Here is a 15,487-nt window from a genome sequence, read left to right on the forward strand (position 1 = left end):
AGCGAAGAAGTATCCACGTTCTATATGACTTCTCTGCTGACTGAATATCTCAGCGTCTGTATCGGCAGTTCGCAAGGTCCTGTTACAGCGGCAGCCCGTCCTGCTGGATCAGCTTTTGCAGCGAGCAATCGACAATGGAGATTCCCAGGTCAGTATCAGGGCCCATCGTCTAGAAGTCCTGCATACAGCAGTCTCCTTGGGTTCCAGACAAGCTGACTGCCATCCAGTGCTTCCACGCCTCTACGGCACTGCTGTCTTTGCCCTTGCCGGAGGGCACCGTACTGCCAGCACGTCTGGCCCCCTTTATCATGAAGCTCGTGCAGCAGATGGTCCAGCGTCCTTGTGCAGACACCATCCGGCCGCTGTACCGGGTTGTCGGCAGCAGCTTCAGCCTGCTGGACGCCGTGCCCGAGGAGACCATGGCCGGCTTCCAAACCGAGTGCACCAAGACCCTGCGCAATCTCGACGACCACATGGGGAGCTTGCTCTGTCTGGCCACTTTTGCCCGCATCGCTTCTGCTCGCGGACAGGTAGATCCTCTGCCGGCATGGCTGCAGAACGTCCGACATTTCTTCGGTCCCAAACGGGGCATGAAGACGCTTGACCTCGTCGTCCTGCGTGTGGTCCTGGCATGCTCTGCCAGTTGCAGCGGTTTGTCTGCAGCTGAAACGGTGGAGAGCGTGCGTCTGGCAGTGGAGGTCTGCGATACTGTCGAGCCCGAGCAGAGAGAGTCCTGGCTCCGGAGCAACGCGGCCAGGATCGCAAAACTCTGCGAGAAGGTGTCCCGGGATGGGATCGACCCGGAGCTACAGATGATGGTACCTCACCCAATAGCCACCTTGTTCGATCTGTACTCATGGGAAATCAGGGCCTTGCGTTTCTTGTATCCTTTGTACCCGCCAGCTCGCTGCCAAAGGAGATCAGAGTACTTTGCCAACGGGTACTGCTGTCCGGAGAGGGCCGTAGCGTGCTTCGTCAGATGCCGGATGTCATCGTGAAACGGCTAGTTGACGGAATTATCGTAAGTTTATCTTCCGCTGTTTCTAGATATGTACTGTGCTGACTTCTCTAGCCTGTCTTCGACGAGTCCGCGGTGTCTGACTTGCTCAGATACGTCGTTTTAACCCTTCAGGATTCCAATGCCACGAACCCTGAAGCGCTGTTCTCGACCAATATGGCCCTATCGTTCCTCTCCGGCCTGCAAAGGGCTTCACACCTAGGACCCGCCATTGGACAGCTGCTTGCGTCTGAAAGCGGAATGCTGTACAGTCTCCTGGAGCACTTTCCAGTCCAACCACGCCAGATGCAGTGTACCGGGTCTGCCATCTGCAACGCCGCATTCTCCACCTCGCAGAATCAGTTGTGTATCGATCTATTCGGCACATTCTTCATTGCTTTTTCGGGCAATCCGCAGTCCCGCAGTTCGAATCTGCCGGATGCCACTAACTTGCTAGCTTTATTCATGTCCCGAATCAAGAGCAACCTGGCCCGCCGTCTTGAATGTTCTTCCGCGTCCAAACCATCTTCTGCTGACTTGTTCATCCTGCGAACTGCCCCAAAGACACCATCTGACAACGCCAGCAGAGACTGGAGGACCAAGATGGCGGACGCTCTCCTGCAGAACGCTCGCATCTCTCACGAATCTATCGTCCAGCGAGTCGAGGAGATCTGTCAGGACCTTGAACACCGCTGCCACAACGTTGAAGCCCCACTGAGAGCCGTCGCCGAAGAGCGCGATAACCTCGCTGCGGAGCTTGAAGCGCTAAGACGACGCAACAGAGAACTCGAGATCCAGACCGAGCAGTCGTCCCAGGCCATTTCCACCCTCCAGCAAGATATCACCCGGCTCGAAAAGCGAGCCACCAGCGCAACGACCCGCGCTGATGAGCTGTCGGCCCGTCTGGCCGCCGCGCAGAAGCAGCTCGAAGACGAGAGACGAGATTCCCGAGAAAGTGCCCATTCCGAACGGGAGAAGGCTCGGACTAGGGAGCTGGATTTGATGGCCACTGTGACCGAAAGGGAGGATCAGCTCGAGGAGCTGCAGGAGGAGGTCTGTGAGAAGGAAGCCGAGAACGAGGCACTTCGCAGAACGGTCGATGCGATGTCTAAGGAAAACGCTGCTGGTCTGGAGACCTCCGCGGCCCTGAAGAGGGAAATCAACGGACTGAAAGAGGCTCTGGAGACCAAGGGTCTGCTCTGCTCGGAACGAGATGAGGAGGTCAAGAGGCTGTTGGCTGAAAAGGAGTACATGCGGTCTGAGATGGAGCAGCTGCACCAGAGGGTATGTTTCCTCGACTTACAGACCCCGCCTTGATGACTATAACATCGGAACATCTCTAATTCTCTTGTAGGCCGAGCAGGAGGTTTCGGAATCGGACAGGCTGCGCTCTGCATTGCGGGATAAGGAAGAGAGTCATAGGTCGGACGTTGCAACGCTCAAGGAGCAACACGACCTGGAAATGGCACGGATAGCCGCTGAGGTTGGTCCCGTATCACACAATAGAAGAAGTGAGCGTCCAAACTGACCAGTGTAGACACAACAGCAAGCAGCACTGCACAAAGAAGAGGTCAAGACCCTGCGGATCGCCATGCAGGCGGCCGAGTCCCAAGCAAGCAAGGAGATCCAGGCCAGAAACAAGAAGATCCAGCGTCTGGAACAGAAAGTAGGTTTGAAACCAGTCGTTTGGATTGCTTTCTCTAATAACATGCAGGTTGAGTCACTGCGGAACGAGCGGGCGGCCAAAGCCCGGGAGTTCTCTGAAGCGCAGGAGCACATCGGCCGCTTGATGAACGTGATGGGCTTCAAGGGAGGCCGGTCAGAGGCGTCGAATGAAGCCAGAAGGACCTCACGGCCTCGATCTATAGGCGTTCCCCGGTCTAGTGGGGCCCAAGCGGAGGAAGAGTCGTTCTATCAGACACAGCAGCCGGCGGAGTCTTTTGAGTCTACGAGCTTCAGCAACAGCGGTCCTGCGCCCAAGCGACTGAAGAACCTTTGCCACTCGCGAGACCCCTCTACGGGATCCGGTTACGATAACTACGATGACTCTACTAGACCTACGGCTCATCCTCAAGGCTCGCTGTCTGCCGCCTCGGACCGGGAAAGAGTGAGACAGCCGCTCAGTGAAGCCGACAAGAACAGCCCGGCCAAACCGCAACGCAGCAGCTCCAAATCAAGCTCCCCCCAATCTACGCAACTAGAAAGCCAGGTCGGCGTCATCCTAAACGAACCAAATCTCGAGGACCTCAACCTGTCCTTTGCCGATGACTCTATATTCACCAGCACGGCCTCTTTGTGAAGGGGACCTGCATGTACATACATACTATGGAGTCGGTAAAGCAATCAATCCATAAGCCTGCAGCCTTCACCCTCACCCCTTGTGAATGTGCTGTAGATCAAGGTTCAGACAAGAGGTTCCTTCACTAGAACAGATAGATAGAGAGACAGAGAATAGGGAATACAAACCAAATGGCAGTGACCGTCTCACGACCGTATCAGCATGTATTGTCCCGTCTCCATTACGCTAATAGGTAATAGTTAAAGTATTCCCAGAGGGTAGCATAGGGCACGTGATTGGCCGCGTCTTGGTCTCAAAGCACTCACCATGCCAATTGCGTTGTCTCAGTTCCTTCGTATCAACATCGTCGCGTCTTGTCATAATCAGTGAACAAACCCATTCCCCACTTACCCTCTTTTACCTTCACTTGTATAGGTCTATATGATCCATATCATCGATGGCATTCACCTACAGGTTTTGAACATCTTGTATTGAATTCAATTGAGCAAAAGCAAGGGAATACAAGCTGTTTGCTTGGGCAGAGCGTCACCTCTGGGAAAGGTATAATAAATCTGCGGAATTCGCCCATGGTTCTTGCTTTCTCTTTCCTTCTTCCTTCATCATCGTCCGTCTACTACCTACTCCTCCTCTCCTCCCCTCCTTCTATTAGGAATACTTACACTACTTGGCTTCCATCCTTTTCTATTCGTTATATATCAAGGAAAGAGTCAATGGAAGGGCTTGAGCGCCGTCACATTATTTGTGCGTTCTTTCTTCCCTTCTTTAATTCATTTCTTTACCTGTCCTGCCTGCCTGCCCAGCCAGAAGAATAAGGGGTTGATTCACTCTCTTGCTTGGGTACTCTTTCCCTCTATAATTCTTATATAAATTCACTTCCACATATACCCACGTCTATATCCCTCCCCATGGCTTCCACGACTCACTTGGGCTTGGCCCGGCCTGCCGCGCTGTTGCCAGTGAGATAGATCCGTCCTTTCCTTGACTTGCATGGATGGTCGGATCTATCTAGTATTCTCTTATTATATTACATTATACAGACTCCTTTCCTATCCCGTTACTTTATCCTCCTAAGAAGCTGAAACGCTATCCAAGTATTGCCATCTTCGACGAGGCATCCTTTTATACCGACCCACAGATGTTTATGGTCACGGAAACACTGCCATCTGTATCAAGGGTGCAACACAACTTGTTGGTGATGACTGCAAGCTTGGTCCCCCAACGTTCACGGATCTTGGCAAGCAAGAAAGCATGGGGCAAATCCACATTTGAGAGACTGAAGGAATGAGGTGCAGATGTTACCCTCCTCAACTGTCCAGTTTGGCACTCATGCGCCGATTTACAGAATGAAATCAGCCGTCTTCTATGATGAGTCTATTGCGTTAAGAGCACGTCCTCGAGCATAGCCGATTGCTGTTTGTTCATCAGAGATGTAAGTTTGTTCTTAGTTGTTGTTTGTTGTTCGGTATTGTCTGTTTGGTTGGCTTCGCTTGGTTTGCTTCGAGTCAATCGATATGTATGTATGACTAACTGACGTGTCGAATGGATACTAGATCGGATGTGCCTCAAGCCATGCCGGACCAGGAAGTTGGAACTGTGCCATGGTCTTGTTATACATCATACAACATCGAAATGAACCCTCTACCACCTTCCCTTCAACCTTTTGGTTTTCATATATATATATATGCGACTTCAACTTGTACCGTGAGAAAGAGAAGATCACGGAACTCGTCGCTCTGCCGTACGGCCCCTGCCCCCCGGCTGGGGGCCTCGGCATGAGACATACCTCTCCTTTTTCTTTATATATCTGACCGTGAAGTGCGCCACAACCGATGCTCGGCAGGATGGTGACAGACGGTTCTTCCTCTATATATGCGAAAGATGAGTATGCCTTTAACGGGGCTCCCGGACTCTGTTGCTCTCCAGGGCACGGGTCCGGTGCGTGCCCCTGCACTTTTCCATTCATTGTTTTCTCTTGTATAAAGGTGTTGACTAGAGGAGAAACGAAGCTCGGAGTGGACCTCCGTTCGCGACGTTCCTGATAGGCGGTCCCGTTCGTCTCTTCTTTTTCCTTTATATATACACATCATATGCCATACCGCACAAATGGGGCCCGGTCCCTAGAGTGGACCATCGTCACGACATCGGCCCGTCGGCTCGGTTATTCTTTTCGACTTATATATACGAACGCCTTCTGTTTCAGACCCAATCGCGCCTTTATCTATAAGCGGGGAAACGCCCCCCGCCGGACGCACCGGGGCACACAGGGCTGAAGGGACCCAAGAACTGCGGTCATGAAGGCCAAACGTGTAGCGCGGGCACCAGCCAGAGAGGCAAAGGAGAGAGAGGTAGTGCAGAGGGCAGAGCTGGACACCGAAAAGCATGGAAAAGCAGATTTCCATATTCTTGACTCGAGTCTGGTTGTACGACGCATATACCTTTCGCACAACTCGATCTTAATCAAGACACAAGCAGATCAGGTCAGGATCACTGTCTAGAGCACACTTTGGGATGGATCCCAAGAAATGGCGAAGCACGGAAACGTACTAAAAAGGAGAGCAACGCCCCTATCGTGGCTGCTCTGCCTTGGCGGTTGATTTGTCGGGGGCGGACCTAGTTTGGATGAATCTGTACAGACAATGTGCGCTGAGCGACGGACATCACCGAGGCGGCATAGACGACGGAAGATCCAGTGTACGGATTTATGATTCCGTTTTATGGTATGTCTTTTTCGCTGCTTCCCCTATTCTAGTGATTTGCATTCCATTCTAACAGTGCTTCCATAGGTCCGTTCCTCGGTATGATATACTCGAGAAACAACTAAAAAGGAGAACAACGCCCACCTGGGCTGTTCTGCTGGATAGACAAGATTCCCCAAGATGTACCGAGGCTTCTTGACAGACAACTCCTATCAAAGGCTCGAATACGAAAATTAAAGCCTGCCAAACTCATCTAAACCAAGGATACCAGTTCGGATCTTCTACGTCTGATCAGGTTGAGATTGTCGAAGGCGAAGATATTCGCCGCTACCAGATTGTTTGTAGAGGGGAACGTGGTTACGGGGTCATTCATACCTTTAGAGTACCCCCAGAGTATCTTGCTCTGGATTTTGGCCAGCAAAACCAACATGCAGCAGTGCTGAGAGCGTACGGCTGTGAAAACGACTGGCAGCGTTTCTTCGACCGACAAAATGTACCGAAGAGAGACAAATATTTGGAGGGAAAGACAAATGGGGATTGAGGCCCAGAACACGTCGGGTCCGTGGTGGTGAGTCTGAACTTCTTTATCTCTGAATCAGATTTTTTGTACGGACAGATGTATCTTCATTCAAGATATCGACGACTGCATCGGATCGAGCTCATGGTCCATATCATGGTCGAAATGAACGGCGCGAGGTGAACGACATTGCTACTCTGAAGGAGAGCGGGAGGCGTACAAGAAAGTACTCGCGGGCGGAATGATGCATGGAAAATGCACGACTCATATGGCTGTCCTTGCGGTATGTGACCGAGTCGAGTTCAGCATGATCTTGACGAACACGATCAGACATGGCCAGGATCATTCAAGTCGGTCAGACAGCTTCAGGAACAGGCCATGGGTGGAATATCCGGTGAACAAAAGACGGCGGATAACCCTCCTCCAAGGACTAAACGCCTGAGAACGGGTCGTAAGACATGTCACGAGTCCGATACAATGAGTGACGTCGAGGCTATGCACTGACGACGAGGTTGTCCGTCCCAGCCTAATGGACCTGGTCAAGGATGGCAGGTTCCATACTCTCACCAAGGGGCTGTACAACGATTTTTGTGGCATACTGCGTCTTGGTCCCACTATCCAAGACGCTTCTTTAATTGAAATGATTCGAGCTTCCCAACACTTGCCTAAGCTCTCCTTTGCCAGGCTTCACCGGGAATCGTTTGAAAATCTCCTAGGACTACTAGGATTTCAACTACCAGAAGCTAAGTAACCCTCTAGAGACGGACGGTCAATTGGAAAACGCGATACAAAATATATAAAGATGGGCTCCGGAACTTCTGTCAATCACGCGCGAGGCGACTGGGTTGATCACCTTCCATTGATGGAGTTTGCAGAGAACGAAGGCCTCGGCCTTCACTCGACATGTTTGCCCCTCGATGAAGACATCCTTCTCCGAAGCGGTCCGCAGAGCTAAAAGCAACCATCCGTTCGACGCCCAGGGAGAAACGTTACTTTCCTTATTTTATATAAATACCAGCGGGGCAGGTATCGGGCAAGCATGTTGCTCGGATCACTATGCCCACCATTCCCCATGGTTCGCGAAGACCTTCTGAAGGGAAGGCGAATCTGTTCTTCCGTGGTTCGTTGCCATCCGCGACCATCACGAACAGCTCGAAATCAATGAGATGGGTACGTGGTCGGAGCTAGCGGCTGCACATCGAGACCTTGTTCCTGGACCCCGGTCCCCTTCTGGGCGTCCCAATCGTTACGCAACTGCGCCGTATCGTTTTCCTGCGGCCATACCAATCACCGGACTTGGACCTATCTCTGACGTCCTAGTGGCAGGTTCAGTTGGGACCATTCGCTGGTCGTCCAAGATTTAGATATCCTCTTTGGACCTGACCACGCGGCTGCTCAGGACTGCTGTCGAATGTGGAAGGCTGTTGTGGCATACAAGGCTGCCTTTGAACAGGTAGTGGAGCTTGCAGAGAGATACTTTGGCAACAGTTCTTACTTTGCACGCAAAGAACGGGGGTTACTTAACTAGCCGAATCCACCAGACCCTGCACCTCGCGGGCTTGTCGAGTCTGCTGTGCTAGCAGACGAGGAAGGGGAGCGAGCCGACCACTACTAATTCGATGGTTTATCTACAACCCACCTAACTGCAGGCTCGATAACATCCTATAGGCTATAATCCCTTGACCAAAAACATTTACCTATCGTTCCTGAAATCCTTTATTTTCCTTCTGTGGCCGTTTACTCAATGCGATCTCCGCCTGGAAGTCAATCAGAGACATCGAGATCTTCAAATTCTGGGTCCTCGTGCGCTCCTTGACAACGCGGGCTTTCTGTGATATGGCTCGGAGCCACACAGAGGAGGACCGTGGTCTCCCTTCACGATGAGGAGCGGTTTCAATTTGTTTGGTCTGCACGCCGAATATTAAGGTGGATAAGCCACTTCGATTTCTACGAAAAGAGTCTTCAAAATCCACGAGGCAGAGATCGACACTCAGAAAGCCAGGCTGCCGAACTAAGCACCACCAATGTGAACTATATCCAACTACTCAGGTCCTCTCTGCAATATCCAGAAACATGGGGATGCCTTGACATGCTTGTTTGTCAGCGGGCGGCAATATTACGGGAGTTATGTCAGTGTCAGAAGGCTATGCTGGAGTGATCTCCCCCGACGATTTTACATACATCTTTGGAACAAATTGCAGAGACTTCAACCCGTCATCCTGCCGTCTATATTTTACCACAAGATGACTTGGACTCGAGAGTCGGAACACCTCCAAGATCTTTGCGGTGGAGCCTCTTCCAAAACCCCCTTACGATGGGGCTGGAAGACCTACGGCCCGACTTCTCATGGCCGGTACCAGGGATTGTATCCGCAAAAAGGAAAATGAGCATGATATATATGCCGTTATAGACGGGGCCTTTGACTGCCCCTGCTTGGCTTCTTTTTCTTATGATCATATGCAAATTCGACCGAAAGATCTGTGGTATTATACATTCGGAAAAATACATTTTTTCCTCAAAATGTCGTCGATAATATATATTCCGCAGAGTTCTGCCAATCTCCCAGGTTGCTGCGTTCGTTGTCGGCTGCTCGTCTTTTGCCGATGTTGATGACCAGTATATATTCTCAACGCTGCATCTACCTGTTTGGCCCATGCCTTGGGCTATAGGTTTCTTATTTTATATAATATATATATATATATTACTGCGAGCAAGGAAGCCGTCGCCCGCGGCCATGCCGCGGGGGGGAGGCAGGATGTAACTGACGTGATAAACAACCTGCGCCCCCCTCCCTCGCCGAGTGTCACGTAACGAAGCTTCGTGAGCTCACCATTTTCTTGTTAGCTTCGTTCGTGCCCTCGACTGCTTTTCGAAGTTTGCGTCTGACCAAAGGTTGCAAATACGGATTCATCAATATATTCTCCGCAGAACAGGGGAAGGCCACTCTCACTTTTTATATATACTTATTCATTGTGATCTGCTTGGACATTGATCAATGATCTCTCCCGCCATCATGTGGCTTTGCGCTAGTCAATGTTGTTAAGCTATATATGCTTTTCTTACGCCTTACGCACTTCTACAATCAATCGCGGTGGAAGCTTCAAAGCAGGCTCAAAGAAGAGAGAAGGTATTCGACGCAGAACTGGACTGCCACAGTCTTATAGTCCCCAAGCCGAAACACAATCTCCGCGAACGCCCGGCCCCAGGCAAGGTCCTGGACGACGAGACTCTGAATACGGCCTTGGAACAGCGGAAAATAGCCCCGAAGGAGCAGAGCGGCAAGGTCCCAAACGGAAGGAAATCGAAAGCTATGAAGGCCGCGAAAAAGGAGACTGAAAATTTTGCTTGTCGACAAGCATTCAATGAGGCGACATTCGAAATCCTTAACGATGAAGAGGTCGGCGGAGACCTTGCGACCACCTTCCTTAGTCGTGTGCAGGATCAGATCGATGGGGTCAGTATGTGCCGACTTCACTCGCGTCGTCTTGCGAATGGCCTTGGAATGAGGATGAACCTGGAGGATTATCAGTTGCTTGCGCGGATTCGGCAGTTAGCTCTGCGATCGGACACGTGGGACGCGTGGATTCGAGACCCAACGCCTGACGAGGAAGAAATCGATACCGTGGTGCGGTTGAGCGTCCGATGGTGGCTCCTATATACATTTCGACTCCTATCTCATCAAGCGGAGGTGGATGAGCTACGGCAAGCGGCTGGACGGGCCTCGGGGACAATATCCTAGACGGCGCATGTTCGACATTTTCTTCAACAGGGGTCTGCTCTTGTTATGTATACTCATATTTTTTCGCTCGGGAAAATTGACGGAGAGGTCTGCAGCAGCCTTGAATCCTCTAAACGGCTACTAGCTTTCAAGAGGCTGGAGCGAGCCGGCTGTTTCTCTCCAAGAGGTGTATTACATCCACACAAAGGGTTGATGCACACAGACTGGTCCGTGCAATTACTCACTCCGCAGGTCCTGTTTTAGGAGACAAGAGCCAAAATTTTACTAAATTGGAATTAATAAGGATCATGAATTCACCATTCGGCGTTTTAGACGTCGGTTAGCAGCAAACAGCACATGTGAGTGCCATCCAGATTCCAGAGCTCAGCCTTGCCCATTGGATGCTTCGCTTTGCAGGCATGAAACCACATTACCCTTGCAATGCCAACTTCAACACCTTCCGCACGTACTTCCACCAATATTGTGAAGGTGCCGAGTTGACAAGGGATGACAAGAGGAACTTCACTAAGGCGACAAAGCGGCTACGTAACTACGTCCTAAGCCATGCAGACACCGTCCTCGCCACCCTCTCCTGTACCGGCAAGGAGTTCCTGCGATCGGCCATGCGGCCTGTTCCTCAACTCTCGTTTACAGAAAGCAGAACCCCTTGGAAAGGATTCAAGCGAGAATGTTCTCTGTCAGGCAAGTAATGTACTTGAAATTGCTAAAATTAGATATATTTGGATGCAGCAAAAAACGCACAAAACCGTGCCCAGATCATGTCTGGGTCCATTATTGTTGAAAGCACTATCTGGAAAGAGACACTGGTCTATCTGAGAAATGTTTGACATTGTCCAAGCTATATCTTCGACCAAAACAAGAACCGTACGAAGCTCTGCCCGGATAATATCTGGATACAGTACTGCAGGAAGCACTGTACTACCCCCCCAACTATATACAGCGCGCGCCATGAGCGACGCAATGGACAAAGCCATCTTGAAACGACTCTGCAACGCGCAAAGCTCTCTCTTCCAGCAGTGGCACCCGGTTCATGTCCCTAGAGCAAAGGGGGCCCTCGGCATTGAAACCATGAACATCGACGGCGTCGGGCCAGCTGATCCCATACCAGGTGACCTCAGCCGTGGAGCTCAATGTCGAACGGAAAATTATTCAAAGCCAGGTTCCAGGAACTTTACGAGTGGTGAGAGCCGGTCACTATGTCCTCTTTCTCTTACTCTTCCGCTTTATGTTTTCTGGACCGGTATGTTTATCTTCCATTTCGCAAGCCTCTGCGGTGCACTACCTCGAAAATACTGTCAATGACGGCGTTGTTGCAATTATGCTTAATGTAGGATTGGAGATGAGACATGAAACCATCTCATTACTATGTTTCAAGAGAAGTCTTCGACAAAGAGTGGCTCTTCTGAGACGTTCACTGCGTTCGGGACATCTTGAACCGTGGAGAACATGGTTTGCAGTCTATCCTCTCGGGCCACGGCTGCAGAGCTCCTGCAAGGTCCCTTACCACTTCCCGTGTGAGTTTTGTCTTTGTTCCTTAGCGTTATTTCAATGTGACTTTCTTTGCTAATATCATGAAGGGTTCTTAGCTACTGTTTGTCTGTCTCGGGCGTGGAACCTTGCTATTGGTCGGCATATACTGGGTGTTTGCCTTTCCGCGCTCAGCGGCAACACAAACGCATGATACGGTATGTACCCTGCTACCAAATATAGGTATCTAGGACAAGCTAATCTTGTCATAGTAAGATCTATGGGTCTGGAGATGAAGTTATCTAGACATACGGGGGCATTTCTTTGGTAAGTATCATCCCTGTCTTTTTTATTGCTTGACTAGGATGCTAACAATTGGGTGACAAAAAATTTCTGATACAAATATGTACATACTAGCAAAATGAAGGGCATTGGCTACTTATTAAAACCATTTTAAATCTCCTTTATATATTCCCACAGACTTTCCCAAACGGAACAAGATATTGCTGATGTCTATGCGCCTAATATACCGCAGGCTTTGACATCGATGTGCTGGGGCAGGCGACCGGACGGGGGCCCCAGCGTCAAATCTGGAGACGATAATAAGACCGGAGATATCCTCGTCTCCTACCTGGAACTGTCCCAGGATGGATCGTATGGGTGATTTTCCGTCGGGGGCGATAGGTGCAGCCCTTAGGGCTTTAGGCGAGTGTTCTATATGTCAATCCTATTTTTATCGGAATCGCTAACTCGTTCTTTTTCAACGAACCGGTTGCAAGCTGCGTTTACATATAAAGTCATCTCGGAAACAGCAGCCTCTCCTTTGAAAAAAAAATCTTACTATAATGCATCTAGTTGGATACTATACTCCACTGGTTCATATGGCCCCGATATGGGCCTGTCTCAAGGTCTTTACTCTCAGCTCTATATACCAAATCAAATTAATCACTGTCTTTTTCTACCAAGAGCTATCTCACCTACATGAGCAGTCCTTTCATGCGGACTACTGAGTGCCTCGTTATCTTGCGGTCGAGACAATTCAACTTGAAATTGGACGAGGGACGGCCTATGGCGTTGAAAGCTATTGTTTCACTGCTGCAGCTTAAATCGGGCGATTCCAGACTTGAGTTAACTGTCAGTTGCGTCGTCCTAAGCGTCCAGGCAGACAGAGAGGATAGCCTATCTTCCACCCGCCATATTGTTATATACGCGACCATCTATATACCTAGGGAAAGCGGGAATCGGTCGTTGCGGCACTAAATAATGTCCTTAACATCACGATCCATATTCTTCCTGCTCGCAGATGTTTTGTGGATGCGAACCGCACTCACCTGGCTCGCTGCTGAACAGTGGGCACAGCAAGATCTAACGTCCCTAACAGGAGAAAATCGTGGATTATAGCAGAAACCCTGCTCTATATATTATTATCTGCCTCTTGAACCTCTCTCGGTCGGTCAAAAAGCCCGGCTGGCCATTGAACCCAAAGGTCGTGACCAGGTAAATGAAAGTCCTCTAGGTCCTACCGGCTATTGTCCAGCTCGATACTTCCGTTTACCTTCTCTGTCGGCCTGCCTTTCGACAGCAAAAGGAGATGTCCATAACTACCCTCAACAAGCTCATAAAGGACGTGGAGTTACCTTAGAACAAGGTCTCTCTGATAAAGGGGGCAACTAGTCCTGAGCTTCCTCCAAGCGCCATTGAACTAATCAAAAGTCAGGCAAGTTTCTCCGCAGTCAACTACTTCAAGACTATATTCATATTCCTAAACACACTAGTTTAACTGGTCCATCCAAGTCTAAATAATCTTGATAAAGATCAGGCTTGGATACCAAAGGGAAGCAATTTTAAGGAACCCCACCGTACCAAGCGATACCATCATATTTCCCATTCTGGTCTTTGGCTTATACATGAATTGGACGACCACAAGGCTTCTTTTGGCAACTAGACTGCCAGAAGCACCCCAGCTCAAGTGCTAGGGTTGGTGCACTTTATATATAACAGCAAGAAGAGCATGCAGAAATCGAAGGCTCAGAAGTCCAATGGTTCATCTTTCGATCGGGGGAGATTGTCAGGACCAAATGTCGCTTCTGGAACATCCGCAGTAGTTAACCAATCTCTTCGAACCCTCGTTCCGGTATGTAAATTTGCCGCTGTAGGCGCTACCATTCGGTCAGCGGAGTGGATTGAGGCTAATATATCGGTTCGGGAGGCAGAAGATCATGGTCAGCACCCGTTCCTCTCGCCGGGCCAGCGTCGCTGTCGTCGCTCCCCCGGCCCCTGCCCGGGGTCGCGGGGGTCGTCGCGGCCGCTGTGCCATCAGACCATGTCACCCGCGAAGGGCAAGCCTGGTGCCAGCAACGCCTCTGGGACCTGGCTAGGGACACTGCTGCTGCGTGCGCCGATCTTGCAGGGGCTCGTGTTTGTGTTCACTATCGCCAGACGCGCCAGTTGTGCCGTCCTGTGAGTCAAGGGGGAACCCCATACTGTAGGGAGATGGGTGCTAATATGGTATATTTGGTATAGGTTCCTCCAAACTGACCGATTTGGCGCGAGCTGTTGTTATGGCGGCTTTGATGCCGCAAGTTGCGGCTCTTGACCGGGCCATGAAACCTCACGGGCTGACTTGGATAGAAGGAATGGGGATCAGCCATGCAGGTAAATTTTTCATATGTTCCTCAAAGCATTCCTACTACGTTGTGAGCTACAGCTAATGTTTTACAGATTTCCTAGGAGCCAACAAGCTGGTTGTACGTAGTCCTTACTACAGGGAATTTTGAAAGTAAGTCTCGGTTATATTCTCCACAGCCAGAATGACCAAGGTCGATTGACTGATCCTCCCGATCTCAAGGTCTGTTGGCTTCTCCTTTCAACTGTTGCCCAAGCTATTAACTGCCGCAAAAGAGCAAGGGTACAGTGAGCAGCCAGGGTTTTCCGCACCATACTTCGTTCATGGATTTAGAAGAAAGGCGAATGTTTGAACCGATCCGCAAAGGTTACATTGGCCCTCAAAAAGGAAGAGGTCTAATGATTTTGGATCGTGACCCTTATTTTCAGTGGGTTTAATATATAGAGATGTGCATGTTCCTTGACTCATTCAGTGGTCAGCTCCCCCTCAGGACCTGTTTTCATATAAAGGCCCGACTGTGAAAGAAAGCCTTCCTCCTGCTGCTAACACTGTGGCTCTGTTGCGCCGGAAAGACGAGTTCTGCTTATAAAAACACTCGAAGATCACAAATGTCATGACTTGACAGCAAAATGATGGGAAGAAATGCAACTTTTCCCAACATTGAGATTCTTACTATGTCCCACCCAGGATGGAGCGATCTTGTATAGCTCTGTGAAAACACCACCAAACATAATATAACTTTTGGAAACTGTCATATATCTTGGTTACCTTTGTTGAGAAAATGGAGCCGTATTTCCAGGGCTGATGTTGTTGTCGCTGCCTTTACGCAGTGTGCGCGTTTCAAATTGTTAGTTATCTGTTCATTCACATGAGGTGATCACCGATTCATGTGCCAGAATTGCGTCCCCCAGGTTTTTATTCCAGAGTTTATTTCGTATTATTTTCGCCAAGTAGTTGCTAGCTTTCCATGACATTGAGCTATTCACTAAGAGGATTTCCATCCGAGAATGTCATCTTCGTCATATCCAGCCGACAACTCGATTGCCCAAGAATGCTTGCTTGTTATACCAGAAGCGATGGTGAAGAGGGTGAAGTTGAGAGATAAATAGCGCATAAGTCCGCTTTTGGGTATTCAAATTCGTACTC

The 15,487-nt window shown here is 50.0% G+C and overlaps 5 protein-coding genes across 5 annotated transcripts in view; all 5 read left to right on the forward strand.

The window, feature by feature from the left end:
• The window catches only part of VTN00DRAFT_7282 (uncharacterized protein), a gene marked incomplete at both ends in the record, with an annotated part of 3,938 nt that extends 642 nt beyond the window's left edge, over nt 1–3,296 (forward strand). The window contains 7 exons of the mRNA XM_069434012.1: nt 89–148; nt 228–818; nt 869–1,021; nt 1,073–2,281; nt 2,352–2,480; nt 2,544–2,663; nt 2,712–3,296. Of these exons, the coding sequence (XP_069287336.1) occupies nt 89–148; nt 228–818; nt 869–1,021; nt 1,073–2,281; nt 2,352–2,480; nt 2,544–2,663; nt 2,712–3,296 (2,847 nt within the window). The remainder of the gene's footprint in view (nt 1–88; nt 149–227; nt 819–868; nt 1,022–1,072; nt 2,282–2,351; nt 2,481–2,543; nt 2,664–2,711) is intronic.
• A 4,269-nt stretch (nt 3,297–7,565) lies between these two features.
• Nucleotides 7,566–10,248, forward strand: VTN00DRAFT_7283 (uncharacterized protein; the record flags this gene model as incomplete). The annotated part of the gene is made up of 2 exons (XM_069434013.1): nt 7,566–7,679; nt 9,682–10,248. The coding sequence occupies 2 exons, from the start codon at nt 7,566–7,568 to the stop codon at nt 10,246–10,248; spliced, it is 681 nt and encodes a 226-aa protein (XP_069287337.1).
• Nucleotides 10,249–10,628: 380 nt separating this feature from the next.
• VTN00DRAFT_7284 (uncharacterized protein) lies at nt 10,629–10,937 on the forward strand (the record flags this gene model as incomplete). Its single annotated transcript, XM_069434014.1, has 1 exon — nt 10,629–10,937. One exon carries the CDS (start codon nt 10,629–10,631, stop codon nt 10,935–10,937), a length of 309 nt encoding a protein of 102 aa, XP_069287338.1.
• A 259-nt stretch (nt 10,938–11,196) lies between these two features.
• VTN00DRAFT_7285 (uncharacterized protein) lies at nt 11,197–12,379 on the forward strand (the record flags this gene model as incomplete). Its single annotated transcript, XM_069434015.1, has 3 exons — nt 11,197–11,428; nt 11,514–11,575; nt 12,251–12,379. 3 exons carry the CDS (start codon nt 11,197–11,199, stop codon nt 12,377–12,379), a joined length of 423 nt encoding a protein of 140 aa, XP_069287339.1.
• Nucleotides 12,380–13,726: 1,347 nt separating this feature from the next.
• On the forward strand, nt 13,727–14,492 carry VTN00DRAFT_7286 (uncharacterized protein; the record flags this gene model as incomplete). Its single annotated transcript, XM_069434016.1, has 3 exons — nt 13,727–14,162; nt 14,239–14,370; nt 14,437–14,492. The coding sequence occupies 3 exons, from the start codon at nt 13,727–13,729 to the stop codon at nt 14,490–14,492; spliced, it is 624 nt and encodes a 207-aa protein (XP_069287340.1).
• Nucleotides 14,493–15,487: the final 995 nt, after the last annotated feature.

Source organism: Thermoascus crustaceus, assembly GCF_041956765.1.
Source record: "Thermoascus crustaceus strain CBS 181.67 unplaced genomic scaffold VTN00scaffold_4, whole genome shotgun sequence".
NCBI lineage: Eukaryota > Fungi > Ascomycota > Eurotiomycetes > Eurotiales > Thermoascaceae > Thermoascus > Thermoascus crustaceus.